The following is a 14,615-nucleotide window of genomic DNA, read 5'->3' as shown; positions in this document are numbered from 1 at the left end:
AAGCATTTCAGCAGTGTGTTAGCTCACTGCCTTTAATAGAAACAGGTGCCCATTTTGTTTTTCTGCACTTACTAATATGGGTTCTTAGTATAGTAGCAAAATAATTTTGGCTTTAGTTATGGTTTTGTTTTATTTCGTTTTTTTAAGTCCAGAACAAAGGAGCAAGTTCTCAAAGAACTAATCACACCACAAGACTTCTTCATAGTGTGTGGGTGGATGCTGTGACGTTTTAATGAGTAATATTAATTTTAAATGAATTGTGTTAGCCAGAATTCCAAATGCTGCATAGCCAAGCTAAATCAGAATACAAATGTTGCAGAAGTATTGAATGCATTATAATAGTGGCAAATGGTCTCTAAAGATCAATATTCTTTAAAATAAAGAAGTATTTTCCTCTTGTTACTCCAGCTTTCAGCAAGCAGTGTTCTTACCACCACCATGCAGGTTTAAAATTTACTTTAGTTGGGAAACTTCTATTGTATAAAATGTGTATATTTTATATTCTGTACGTGTGGATAATGAATTAATGTAAGAGGCATTAAGTTAAAATGTATTGGTGTTTTCTTCTTCGAGTGATTATTGATGTCCATTCCAGGCAGGTGTGCATGCCAGCCGGAAGATTTTTCTCCTAGCAGCGTTCATAGGGTTGGCCTGGGTGCCCCTTGGAGTGGCGCCTTCATGGCACCCAATATCGGGCCCTGCCGACTCCCCACCCCCTCAGTTCCTTCTTACCACCCATGACGGCTAGCTGGAACTTTGCTCGCTCTTAGAGCAAGCGCCTTAGCAGTGTCTTTGTTCTGAGTGTAAACAGTTATTCTCTATAGTTGTACTTTTCATATAGTTAGCAGTGGTTTGTTAGATAGTTCGTTTCCCCTTTGGGGGTATGCCCGGGTCTCCGGGGTTTAAACTCTGTGAGTCCTGTGGAAAGTTTATGCCCAAGAGTGATCCTCACTCATCTTGCGTGCAGTGCCTTGGTGAGACTCATCAAAAGGACAAGTACCGCATTTGCAAGGGTTTCCACCCAAGAACCCGTAAGGACAGAGAGCAGAGACTAAAACGCCTGCTCATGGAGGTGGCTCTGAGACCGCAATCCGACCCGAGACCCAACGGCCCGGCACTGAGCATGTCCTCTTCGCTGTGCAGTGCTCCGGCGCCAACGGCATGCGAAATGGGCCGGGCTAAGGATTCTAAAGCCCACTGGCACTGCCACTACTCGGGCCACAGGGCGTCAGCCTCAGTTCGGCAGCGTTCTCCATCTCCCGTGCCAGTAAAGAAGAGGCTGGTGAGGGACCGATCACCCCCCTTGAAGCCTAAGGGGCCGGCGCTGTCCACGAGTGGCTTGGGACAGACCGCCTCTGCCTCGCTTCCGCCCAGGGTTTCGTCAGTTTCTGCCCCGGCTGGGGTCCAGTCGAGTCCGAACCCTCCTCGATCCCTGAACCATCTGGTGGACATACAACCACCATCGACGCTGGAAGTGTTTGAGGCGGCAACGGACCTGATGCGCCTCCTGGTGCCATCCTCCCCCCAAAGGAGGGACAAATCTCTGGTGACCGCATGCCCCCTGTTCTACTCCAGGGGTAAGCCAACCATAAGAGACTTCACAGCTTGAAGGACTTGAGGGCTACCCTTCGCTCACTGGGGCTTCACATGCCTGCTCTCCAGCGCAAACATTTTAGGCCTCAACCTGCCGCTCGTCCTTACCAACCCGAAAACCGCCAGGACACTCCGCATAGGTCGAACAGGAGCACTCGGAGGAGGCAAAGCTCCCTCTGGACAAAGCTTGGGCCAGCCCAGGGCCCCACTGGGCTCTAGATCACCCTTTTGAGGATACGGTCGAGGACGGCTTGCCAGTACAACCATTGGATCCTTCCCATCTTACTTTCTCGTCCTGTCTATCCCCTTTCTACTGTGCCTGGTCTTGAATTACTTCAGACCGATGGGTGCTCCACATGGTTGAGAGGGGATATTCCATCTAATTCTGTACCCCCCCGCCCCCTCCTAACCCTCTGCCCCGTCCCTCTTCAGGGACTCCTCTCACGAGCAACTTCTAATTCAAGAGAAGCAGTCCCCCTTCTTGGTAGGGGCAGTGGAGGAGGTTCTTCAGTAGCTTAGGGGCAAGGGTTTCTACTCCCGGTATTTCCTCAGACCCATACTGGACCTGCGACAGCTGAACAAGTACGTAAAGAAACTCAAGTTCCGCATGGTCTCACTAACCTCCAGACAGGAGACTGGTACACCACCCTCGACTTGAAGGACGTGTATTTTCATATCGCAGTAGTCCCATATCACAAATGCTATCTCAGATTCGTGGTGAACGGAGGCCACTACCAGTTTACCATTCTCCTGTCTGGACTGTCGACTGCCCCCCAAGTATTCAAAAAATGCATGGCAGTCGTCACGGCGTTCCTGCGCAAGTGCCAGATACAGGTTTTTCCATACCTCGATGACTGGGCTGATCAAAGGTCGCTCGAGAACCCAGGTGGAGGCTCAGGTCGAGTTTTGAAGGAGGACCTTCCTCGACTTAGGTCTCCTCCTGAACGAGGAGAAATCTAACCTGTCCCCGGTGCAGAGGATGGAGTTCATAGGCGCGGTCCTGGACACTACCCAAGCCAGGGCGAACCTCCCTGGTCGTAACCGTGCTCCGCCTGTACTGGACTCCCTCCTATGGTGGCTCGACCCTCGAATGGTTTGCGCAGAGGTGCCTTTTTCCCAGCCCTCAGCCCTTGCTCACCTTGGTGTCAGACGCCTCGGATCTGGGTTGGGGGGCTCACCTAGGGGACCTCAAGACCCAAGGCCTCTGGTCTCCGGTGGACCTCGCTCTTAACATCAATGTCAAAGAGATGAGTGTAGTGCGTCTGGCATGCTACGCTTTCAAAACGCACATAATGGGCAGATGTGTTTCAATCCTCATGGACAACACCTCGGCGATGTTTTATATCAACAAACGGGGGTGCATGCACCTCTCCCCTGTGCCGAGAAGCCCTTGCACTGTGGGATTTCTGCACAGAGCACTCGATCCACCTGCAGCTTCATACCTCCCAGGGGTGTGAAACACATTGGTGGACAGTCTTAGCCGGATCTTCAATGACCATGAGTGGTCCCTTCGGCCAGATCTGAGCTCAATCTTCCGGTTCTGGGGGTCTCCCCAGATAGACCTGTTCGCCACTCCGGGCAACAGGAAATGTCAGACATTTTGTTCCCTCGGGAGCCATGGCCTGGGGTCCATCGGGGACGCCTTTCTTCTCTCATGGGAGGGCTGCCTGCTATATGCTTTCCCACCTATCCCCCTAGTCCACAGGGTGCTCCTCAAGATCTGCAGGGACCGGGACCGAGTCATACTAATAGCGCCGGCATGGCCGCATCAGCACTGGTTCATCTCACTTTTGGAAATGTCTATAGTGGTCCCACTCACCTTACCGCTGGTCCCTGACCTGATCACGCTGGACCAAGGCCGGCACCTGAATCTGGAGTCGCTCCACCTTACAGCCTGGATGCTCCATGGCTAAGTGCCGCAGAGCTGTCTTATTCGGACCAGGTCAGACAAGTCCTCCTGGGTAGTAGAAAGCTCTCCACCAGGGCTACTTACCTGGCCGAGTGGAAAAGGTTTTCCATCTGGGCGGAACAACGTAGTCAGTCGCCACTCCTTGCCTCCATATCATTTATACTGGACTACCTCCTTCACCTAAAGCATCAAGACTTGTCCCGGTCATCAATAAGGGTCCACTTGGCCGCTATCTCCGCCTTCCATCCAGGCTCAGATGGTCTCTCGGTCTTTGCAAACCCTATGGTCAGTCATTTTCTCAAGGGTTTGGACAGGCTTTTCCCACACACGCATCGGCTGGTCCCTGTCTGGGACCTCAATTTAGTCCTCTTCAGGCTTACAGGCTCACCATTTGAAACTCTGGCCACCTGCTCCCTGTTATATCTCTCATTCAAGGTCGTGTTCCTTGTGGCAATTACCTTGGCTCGACAGGTTTTGGAGCTCAGGGCCCTCATGTCTGAGCCCTCTTACACAGTTTTTCATAAGGATAAGGTCCAGCTCAGGCCTCATCCGGCTTTTCTCCTGAAGGTTGTCTCCCATTTTCACATGACCCAGGACATCTTCCTCCCAGTGTTTTATCCCAAGCCACACTCCTCTGATGGGGAGCGTAGGCTGCACTCACTGGACGTGCGTAGGGCCTTAGCCTTTTATAGAGAGAGAACTAAGTCATTCTGGAAGTCCGTCCAACTCTTTGTAACCGTGGCAGACAGAATGAAGGGCTTCCCAGGATCTTCTCAACGCATATCATCATGGATAACGTCCTGCATTAGGGAGTGCTATACCCTGGCAAAGGAACCCGCTCCGCAGATAACCGTTCATTCTATCAGGGCCCAGGCCTCCTCTGTGGCACTCCTGGCACAAGTCCCTATTCAGGAAATTTGCAGGGCAGCTACGTGGTCCTCGATGCATACATTTACGTTGCACTATGCAATTACACAGCAGTTCAGACGATGCGGCTCTTGGGTGAGCCGTGCTCTTTTCTGTGGATAACTCCGACCCCACCTCCTGAGCTCTAGCTTGTGAATCACCTGCCTGGAACGGACATGAACAATCACTCGAAGAAGAAAAACTGGTTACTCACTTTCTCATAACTGTTCTTCTAGATGTGTTGTTCATGTCCATTCCAATACCCACCCTCCTACCCCTCTGTCGGAATAGTAGGCAAGAAGGAACTGAGGAGGTGGGGGCCGGCGGGGCCCGATATTGGGCACCATGACGGTGCTGCTCCAGGGGGCGCCCAGGCCGACCCTACAGATGCTGCTAAGGGAAAAATCTTCTGGCTGGCATGCACGCGGCGCGCGCACACCTGCCTGGAATGGACATGAACAACACATCTCGAAGAGCAACAGTTACGAGAAAGTGAGTAACTTTTTTTTTTTTTTTTTGCTGTTGATTAGCACTATTCACAAAAAATACTTTATGTATTGGATTATTTTTCAAGCTTGATTTGTCATAATGAATGCTTAACAAGCACCCTGTCCTCTGTGTAAATGGTTAATTTCTCACTGCAGCCTCTAGGCAATTGAATAATTAGAAGGATCAGATTTTTAAAGGCATTTAGGCGCCCACTGATTTCCATGAGTTAGTTGCCTAAATACCTTGAAAAGTAAAAGGCACTTTGGCCCAAATTTTAATCAATATTTTTGTTTAGTAGCTGGGAATTTGTTGGACTGAGGGAAGAAAAGAAGAAAAATTAATGTTATTTCTCCATCCCCCCATATCAGGATTTATAGTATGTGCTGTGTTGGATTGAGATTCACTTAATCTGTACATGTGTCTAAGAAATCTTTATTACGGCAAAGTGCTTAGCAAGTGGTGATCAGTTACTTACAAGTAGGAAGCTCATCAGAACGATCCCATCATAATCGCCTCCAACACTGGACAATACGTCAACCTCCCTTTGTTACACAAACTTACTTATTTATAACTTTCTTTTCTTATATGCATTAGTCTCTCATTTCTATGTTAACTTTCATCCTCCATTACAAGTTTTGTGTTTGTTCAAGTGGATCTTTTCTAGCTTTTTTTAGTTACTTTATCTGGTCTTTTACTCATAAACATGATTAACATGCAATTTCTTACACATGCGCAGTTCTGCTTATGCTGTTAAATGTTATCAGACAAACTCCTAAATTCACAACACACTTCTATCAGGCCTAAATATGCCTTTGCTGCCAACATACTGCAGAGGGTTTTTCTGGCCAGTTCAAATTTTTGAATGAGGAATTATTAGCTGTGTAATAACTGGTTGACCCTGTTTTTTGATAACTTCTAATGAGTAAAAATACATTGTAGGCAGCATCCAGTAACTATTAACAATACTGCATGTATGTTTATATACACATGTATAGTTAGTTATTACATCCAAACAACTAAATTAAGCATTCAGAAGTTAGGAAATGATAGAATTAAAGTTGTCTGTGAAATCTTAATTTAAATCCCTTGTGCATATGCATTATGATACAGTCTGTAATTACTTGATCAGCCTATTTTCCAAAGGACCTCTGTAAGGTATTCTAAAAGTTAAAATGTTGACTTTTAAATGTATAACAATTTTTTGACAATTTTTCTAAATATCATCTTTTTGTACTTCTCTAAGGCCTTAGATTTCAGTGATGATGAAATGGAGAGGCAGGGAATAACAAAGAAAAAGAAATCTCGGAATCAAGAAAGAAAGAAACCCAAATCAGAAATGAATGACTCAAGTGAGTAAATACCATAGAGAAAATAAATGGTTTAACCTCAGTCCCTCAAACCAAGTCTGAAAAGCATAGTGATAGATGTTCCTTTAAATTTCATACTGGTTTAATATTGGAGCTTTGGTACATTTCATCATGAAATCTTTCAGTTCTTTTAAAAATTGTAATTAAAAGCACATGAGGGCATATCCCTTAAACTTGCACTATTTGATACAGATAAACACACTAATAAGTTTTATGAGGAGATTATTGTTTTACTAAATGATCACTTTTTTATGTAAATATACATAATTTATTAAGTATCTGTGGTACATATAATGAATATTCTAAATTGTGAATTTACGTACTATCCAAAAATGAAAAGTAAATCTGCTGATCTAGTGTGATTGTTGAAACATGGTTAGGAATGGAATTCAGTTTTTTACTCCGTAGCTGACAGCAGCTGAGAACACAGTGGGGGCAGCTGTCACAAACTCTCACAAAAGGAGAAATGACTCATTAGTGTCCCTCTCTAGACAACATATATCAAAACTGACAGACTTCCTGGGAGCTGCATCACAGTCACCTTGGCTGGAAGGACACAGTTGCCTCCGTGCAGAGGCATTGAATAGAGAGAGAAGACGCTACCCACTAAATGAAAACATTTAATCTTGATGAAGCACTCAGTTCATCATTTACAGTAACCCCTCACTTAATGTTGTCCCAGTTAATGTTGTTTTGTTGTTAGGTCGCTGACCTATTAGAGAACATACTCCTTTAAAGTCCTGCAATGTTCCCTGATTACGTTGTGTGTCTCCTCCCATTCTGCCCGCCCAGCGCTCCTGCCGGATAGCGGGGTGGGGGCGCAGGGGTTTGCCCCGTTCCTCCCGCTTGGCATTCCAGCCAGGGAGTGGGCAAGCCCCTGTGTCCCCACCCTGCTCCCCGGCAGGAGCGCTGGGCAGGTGGACTGGGGCAAGACCCCATGCCTTGACCCCGCTCCCCAGCAGCATCACTGGGCTGGCACAACGGGATAAGCCCCCACGCCCCCATCCCACTCCCTGACAAGAGCCTCAGGTGGGTGGAATGGGGCAAGCCCCAATCCTGCTACGCCCCTGCCTCAACCAAGCTTCACAATCCTCATTGGTGAGTACAGTATTAAAATATTAGTATAGAATTATTTAAAACTTATACTGTATATGTATATAATGTCTTTTATCTGGTGAAAAAAATTTCCCTGGAGCCTAACCACACCCCCCCGCATTTACATTAACCAATTAAAGAGTACATAGTCTGGCAAGGATTCTGGTGTACCTGACATTTAAATAATCTCATTTCTTTACTGGAAAAATAAAGTATCTGTTATATGTTGATTTATCTATAGAAATTTCACAAACGCACCAAAGTTTTTTAGAATAGTCTAACCCTTAAACCACTGGTAAGAGTTGTCCTTGATACACTAGTTTAGTGGTGACCTGGAATTTGCAAGAGTTCACCATTGTTTTTCTCTTTTGGTTTTGAGTCTGAAAGCCAAACACAAACATATCTCACTAAATTGGAACAAAGAATTGCTATCAGATGAGCTTAAATATTTACAGATTAAATGAGAACTTTATTGTGAACTAAAAATATTACTTTGCTTAATTATTATGTTGTATGGAAGATTATGTATATACTTAATATTAAATTTGCATGTGTATGCAAACACAATATAATGGCGTGCTAGTTTAGATTGAATAAATGGGCCCAATGAGTCAAAGGTGTTATTTAACCCAGTTAGTGTTCAACATTAAACATTTTAAACTGGGTTCAGTGTTTGGTATACAAAAACCTCAGCCTGCTTAGTGCTATGGTAAATGCCATTAAAAATCCTACTAACTTTTTATTAAAGGTACAGAAAAAAAGGAAAAACAGTTAAGCATTTAAAACGTAAAGTATTAAGTTAAAATGAAAGCCTTACAACATCCCTTGTTCCCTTTCCCCTGAGCTGAAGAGAATTTTTAGAAGGACAAAAACCCTTGTTTGACAGTCTTTTTGATGATATCAAAGATAATAATAGCAGTCCTTTTTGGGAAAAAGAGAGGTAATTAGTTGTGATAGGCTGGAGCTGTTGCTGCTGCTGCTGTTAAAGTCTGATCTTGTTTCCTAAGAAGATATAAGACAAAAACACAAAAGGGGAGAGAAGAATAAGAGAGAGAGAAAATGCAGCTTCTATACCTGGGGTTGTCTTTCCCTTGCATCCTCTCCTCTGGAAATATCAGCCATTCCAAGACTTGGCAACAGCCTTGGGCTGTTCAGGGCACTGCTGTGAGGTGCCTCTTTCTGGCCACAGGCTTATAGCAGTGTTACAAAATATGCAGTCTTAGCTTTTATTAGACAGAAGGGAAAAGGAAAGGGAAGAAGTAAGATGGGGAAAGAAAAGGACACACAGAGTGTCAAGTAGTTGGCAAAGTCTAACATCCCTGAAAGTATGCAGGATTCAACTTGAGCTGGTGATGTCATCTAGCGTGCTCGCTCTCTCACTCACACAGTTTGCTTAAGACATCTTTCAAGTTCAGGATAAAGAAGTTCTGGGGTCCCAGGAGACCTTGGGGATGGCAGCCATGATGGGAAGCTTGTTTCAGTAGCTGCTGGCAAACAGCTGCTGCTTTTGCTAATTTTTTTTTTAAAGTCTTGTTTTTTAAGGACCCCGAAAGGGAGGTTTGGATGGAATAGTCCATTCTTTCATTATTTTTGGTCACCAATTGTTAGGCCTAGTTTTCGAAACACCAATTTTGGCCTATTGATTTTCAGTTCCACACTTTTCTTGTTTACCAAGCATGATTTTAACATAGTCCTTCAGTTATATCACTAGGCCTTTTTATTGGGGCTAATTGAGTTTTTCTGTTTTGCTTCTTTTCCCATTGACATTTGTTGTTATAGATTGTGAACTCTTATGAACTTGCTTACTTTTTTTTTTTTTTTTTTTTTTACAGATGAGCTCATAATTAACCTGTTGGCTCAATTCTTACAACAGTAGGGATGTCAATAAAAATGTAAATTCCCTAGATGACTAATGCTGAACCTTGTGAATATTTTATGACCAAAGATATCCTGATAATTTTCCTTTCAGTGGAATAATAAGCTCAGTTTTTTAAATGTACATGCTTTTAAAATGATCTTCCCAAGTGAGTCAAAATACCTTTTAATTAAGGGCTCCATGACTTGCTTTTTGTTACCATAAAAATCAAAATCCTGATTAAGCCTCTTATGTGCTTACTCTGATAAACTAACTAATTAGAGTTAATATAGGGGATATCCTTTGACACTACCTTGCATGACACGTGTAAAATTTAAATGGTGAAATCAAGATTCTGCATACTGCTGTTGATAAATTGTATAGTCAATTGCTTGACCACACTTTGATTTGGTATGAAATGTATTCAAGAGACCAAATAACCATTGTCAGTCAGGTTTATTGCTAAAGGATGTTAGTTTCAAGGAATCTGTCTTGTGCAGGTGGTGGTAAATTCAACATACACACAAGGGATCCTCCCAAAGTTACATATTTTAACTAGGCGTGTTTATCATCCTATAAATGATATTGCAAGTTACAAAACTTTGTACATATCACTAAAATCCACCAGTTTGACCCAGTTCTTTAACTTGTTGTTCTGTTCCGTCCTTATTCTTATTTTGGATACTAGTATTCGTGATAGTGGTTCATGAAGATACCTCCTCTGCTTGTACTGGGTCAGAACATTAATGTATTTTGCCTTTGGTACATTTCTTGTGTTCTAATGTCAAAGCTGACTTCAGCTTTGTAAAGTGATACTTAGCATAAGTGAACAGGCTTGTAAAAAGACATAGGTCAAAACAGGCCCTGTAACTGCTAGAAATAGATATACAGTATAAAGTTATATTGATACTGTATGCTTAAGGCATATTAATATATGTGGAATCAATAATTCACGTTGATAATGTGATATAATTATAATTAGCCTTGCATATATTGGTCAACTCTGTGCATAAATATGATCTCTTGGCTTCTTATCTGACCAAAATGTGGTGGTTTTTTTTGATGGCTACAGGCAACGTATTGGGTTTGTTGGATTTACCCAATAAACATTTGGTTGGTTGTTAGGTAAATCCAGTACCAGTAATCTTAGCATGTTCAGTGGAGTTAAAATGTGAAAACTCCTGCACCGAATCAGAACACAAATTTTACATCTTCAGCTTTATATTTTTTCTATTCAAAACGAACTCTTTAAATTTTATTGTAAAGAAAACTTTAGAGTGTGCTATTCATAATTTGAGTATCTCTATGGTAAATAAACCATGTATGCTGGAGGAGGGAAAAAGCTGATGTTTCTTCTTTTTACTACTAAATTTCAAGCCTTCAAATCTTATAAGAAAAACTCACTAAATATCACTGTTGTTTCAGCATTGTTTTAAACCCTCCCACCCTAATGGAGTTCATTTAACATTTTGTTTACAAATGGTAATTTATTGACCACACTGACCACACTAATCACACAACATTTACTAATTTCAGATGTTTAAAAGATACCTTACAGTTCATATGTTTGTTTTTTTCATCATTTTTAAAACACAAATAGGTCAGCTGATAAACGCTAAGCATATTCTAGTCCTTGTTTTGAGTTTGTTTAAACGCGAGTTGCATATTTTTATTCGTATACTGTTTAAGTATTAGATTTTAAAGATAAAGAGAAGACCACCTGTTTTGTCAGACTTTTAGACTAAGCTGTTTTAAATATAGTCCAAGTTCCAAAATTTGAATATAAATACTAAAAAAATGTAATTCTGTGGCTATTTTTTAAGGTGAGAAAAAAGAAGTTCAGCATCAGTCTGTACAACTGCCTACTTCAAATTATTCAAGAGGCTATCGTGGCAGAGAATTTAATCCTGGCTTCTCAAGGGATAGGTTTCCTCATCCATCTGTTAATCCAAGCTTCTCAAGACCACAACTAAGACCTCCTCACTTGTACTCTTCAGATCACAGGCTACATCAAGAATCTGCAATGTTTCCACAGCCTCACAGACAAAAAAATCCCATGATGCTGCAGTATCCTTTTCCTCCTCCAGGATTTGGACCTGTTGGTAATGAGATGCATCACTTTCCACCCCCAAATCCAAACATGATGTGGACAGGGCCCAACATGTACTCTAACATTTATAGTCCACCATTCCCATTCCCCCCGCCCCCACCTCCACCCCCACCGCCTGCTTCTCCAAATGGTCATCCATCTCAGTTTGGATCTCCCAGTTAGACGAGTATTTTCATGACTGAGTGTACAATGAGCGGCAGATCTTGGAAAACTATGGCTTTCCCACTCACAAACCCCCTTATGATTTGTGATTGCTATTTACATTTTATATGAGGGAGCTTAAATTATGTGTAAGAACAGAACAAATCCAAAGTTCTAATGCTAAATAGATACAGCCTTATGCAGCGATATCAGACATGCAAAGACTGGTGTTTCTTTTGATAGCCTATCTTTTAAAAAAATGAAATATATTGAATAATGAGTTAACTTTGATAATATGTGGTAAGTTTGAAGTATTCCAAGAATTAATAAACGTTATTTTTACATTGTAACTGTCTAGATGTGTTTTTGTAGCAACTTTTGAACTAGCATTTATATAAAGCAGGGGTCAGCAACCTTTCAGAAGTGGTGTGCTGAGTCTTCATTTATTCACTCTAATTTAAGGTTTTGCGTGCCAGTAATACATTTTAATATTTTTAGACCCTCTCTTTCTATAAGTCTAGAACATATAACTAAACTATTGTTGTATGTAAAGTAAATAAGGTTTTTAAAATGTTTAAGAAGCTTCATTTAAAATTAAATGAAAATGCAGAGCCCCCCGGACTGGTGGCCAGGACCCGGGCAGTGTGAATGCCACTGAAAATCAGCTTGTGTGCCGCCTTTGGCATTCATGCCATAGGTTGCCCTACCCCTGATATAAAGTATCAATCTGATAGAGGTATGAGAGAAAATATTTGCTCTTGAGATGAAAATAAGGGTATATTGACATAGATAGCATGATGATTGGTCCAGAAAAATATTTTAGGAAAAAAGTAAATATTGTAGTTTGTCGTATCTTAACTGAAAATGTTGCTTCTGTACAACTTGTTGAAAAAAATGACATAATTCAGTCTACTTTCATCACATTCAAAAGACCAATATTATATACCCTTTCTAAGAGGGTACTGTGACAGATATTACAACTCCATGCAGTATCTCGAGGGACCACATTGTTAAGTTTCATGAATGGTTTATGTATCACAGTGGACCAGGGATTGTATGTAGCTCCATTGCGGGAGTGTTACCACAACTCCTCCAGGAAATAAAAAAGAGTAGGGAGGTGATTAAGGCAAATCACTCAGGCTGTAACCACTTCTAGAGAATTATCAGCCCCTGAGGAGGTTTGTGTATGCTGGTTCAGACTGGTTTTTACCAGAGAGCAAAAAGGGCTTTTGGTATAAAATCGAGTTTATAATGACAATGGGCCCTCTTTCTGATCCAGCAAATGGACAGGACTTCTGTGCAAATGGGACCCCAACCCTTGTGGAAGGGTTGGAGAGACTTACTTACTAGGGACCAATAAGACGAATGACTTCTGATAAGCTTCTAGCATGTGTGTAGGAATTTTTATTGTTTTTACATGTTTTCTCTGTAATGCTTTTATCCTGAGAATAAATGTACGTGGCTTTGTGAAAGCTGGTTGGTAACTGGTATACACTATTGTAGCCCCTGGGGAAAGGTTAACCACAGGCGATAGACCACAATCAGACTTACCAGAGAAATCAGTGAGGTGCAGAGGGACTGCAAGCCTAAATCCCTGGTCTAGAGGGAGAGGTGTGGGTCTCTGCCCAAGAGCCTGAAATCTTAAGTGGGTGTCCTCCAGGAAGATCAGGGTGGGTAGGGGGCAAAGATTCGGTTAACCCTGAAACTGTGACAGGTTAATCACTGCTAAAACAAGGTTTTTTGTATTCTCTTTTTGAACCGACTTACAAGTGAACCATCTTGTAAACATATTGAGCCAAATTTTTCTCCTCATGTCTGAAATAACTGTAAATCTTGAGTAACTTGCTGAGTGAGCCACTCTGGATAATCAGGAAACTAGCTACTCTGGGGACTGAGTTGAACTCACTAGGTTATTGAATTATGAAATTAATATAAAAAAGAAATGTACAAGAACAAAGGTGTAATTTAGGAATTTAAAATAAACTTTACTCAGGTATGTTAGGAAGTAAATCTGTTAGGCTAGAAACTTGAGGGAACCATATTATCAGGAAACAGAGCCTGCATCAGAGCCAGTCTCAGGACAAACTAAAGAGTGCATCCGGCCTGTAGTGGACTGCCTAAGTGGCTACACTGCCTGATCGGTTGGAAGGGTCAGCAGATGAGTTTTTAAGCCCAGCAGCAGTTTAGCTGCTGCTCAGTGCAGTCACCAACGGCTGTGATAGCTCTTGCTCCTGCCTTGTTTTCTTATTGAATTAGCTTTAATACCTTTGGAGTCCATTGTATTAAAATGCAATTGTGTATGAGTTATTGTGGAATTGCATGTAACTTCTATAAGAGATTGACTAATTCAATCACTGGAAGATATTAGGAACTTCAAAGGGCCTTTTGGAACAATACATGTAAAGTGGCTTTACTAGGATTTCCTGGGTGGTGTAAGGGGAATGCAAATTATCCACTTTGAATCCACCCTTTTCAAGCTATGCCCCAGTGAGGAAAATCCATTGTCTACTAATTGATTTGGAGTTTCCAGGAGCTCGTGAAGACCTCTGAACAATATAAAGGGTGGACTAAATATGTTCCGAATGCGCTTCTTTTGAGCGGAAGCCTGAGAGTGGGTGACCTTGCTGGACCACAAAGAGAAATACAGCTGCTGTTGCCCTGAGCCCGACACATTGATTAACCTATTCCCACAAATAAGGAAACCCATGTGACTGGTTACCCCCCATTCCGGGGTGCCACCTGATGTACTGGGGTACCTCTGAGCCCACCTGTTCCACCACCCTGGGCTCCCTTACACTGTCCTGCTGAGCCAGGCCTTCAAGCCTCCTCCAGCGCGCTCACACAAGTAGGGGCACACCCAGCTGCAGAAAGATTCAGACACTGAAATCAGCTCTTCGTGGGAAGACTCAGTTAGGAAATTGCCAAGAACTCCAGTGCACTCCCTCTCTGGAGTATAAACACAAAAATGTATTGTCTTGTGCTGCACAGAAAACACTACAGCCTAAGCTCATTAAATTCGCACTCTCCCTCAATGTGGAGGAAGATATGCACAGCTTTTTGCCCCCCTCAGTTATGAATGCCACAAACGGATTTAGAGAAAACAAAAACAAGTTTATTAACTACAAAAGATAGATCTTAAGTGATCATAAG

General features: G+C 42.5%; 1 protein-coding gene across 2 annotated transcripts in view; it reads left to right on the top strand.

The window, feature by feature from the left end:
- Window positions 1-11,815, top strand: part of NAF1 (nuclear assembly factor 1 ribonucleoprotein) — a 72,906-nt gene extending 61,091 nt beyond the window's left edge. For both annotated transcript variants that reach the window (XM_077815423.1, XM_077815422.1), the window contains exons 7-8: window positions 6,141-6,246; window positions 11,038-11,815. In XM_077815423.1, coding sequence (XP_077671549.1) covers window positions 6,141-6,246; window positions 11,038-11,486 — 555 coding nt within the window. In that variant the 3' untranslated portion in view covers window positions 11,487-11,815. The remainder of the gene's footprint in view (window positions 1-6,140; window positions 6,247-11,037) is intronic.
- Window positions 11,816-14,615: the final 2,800 nt, after the last annotated feature.

This window comes from Eretmochelys imbricata, chromosome 4 (genome assembly GCF_965152235.1).
Source record: "Eretmochelys imbricata isolate rEreImb1 chromosome 4, rEreImb1.hap1, whole genome shotgun sequence".
NCBI lineage: Eukaryota > Metazoa > Chordata > Testudines > Cheloniidae > Eretmochelys > Eretmochelys imbricata.
This window is presented reverse-complemented; position numbering and strand designations above follow the sequence as displayed.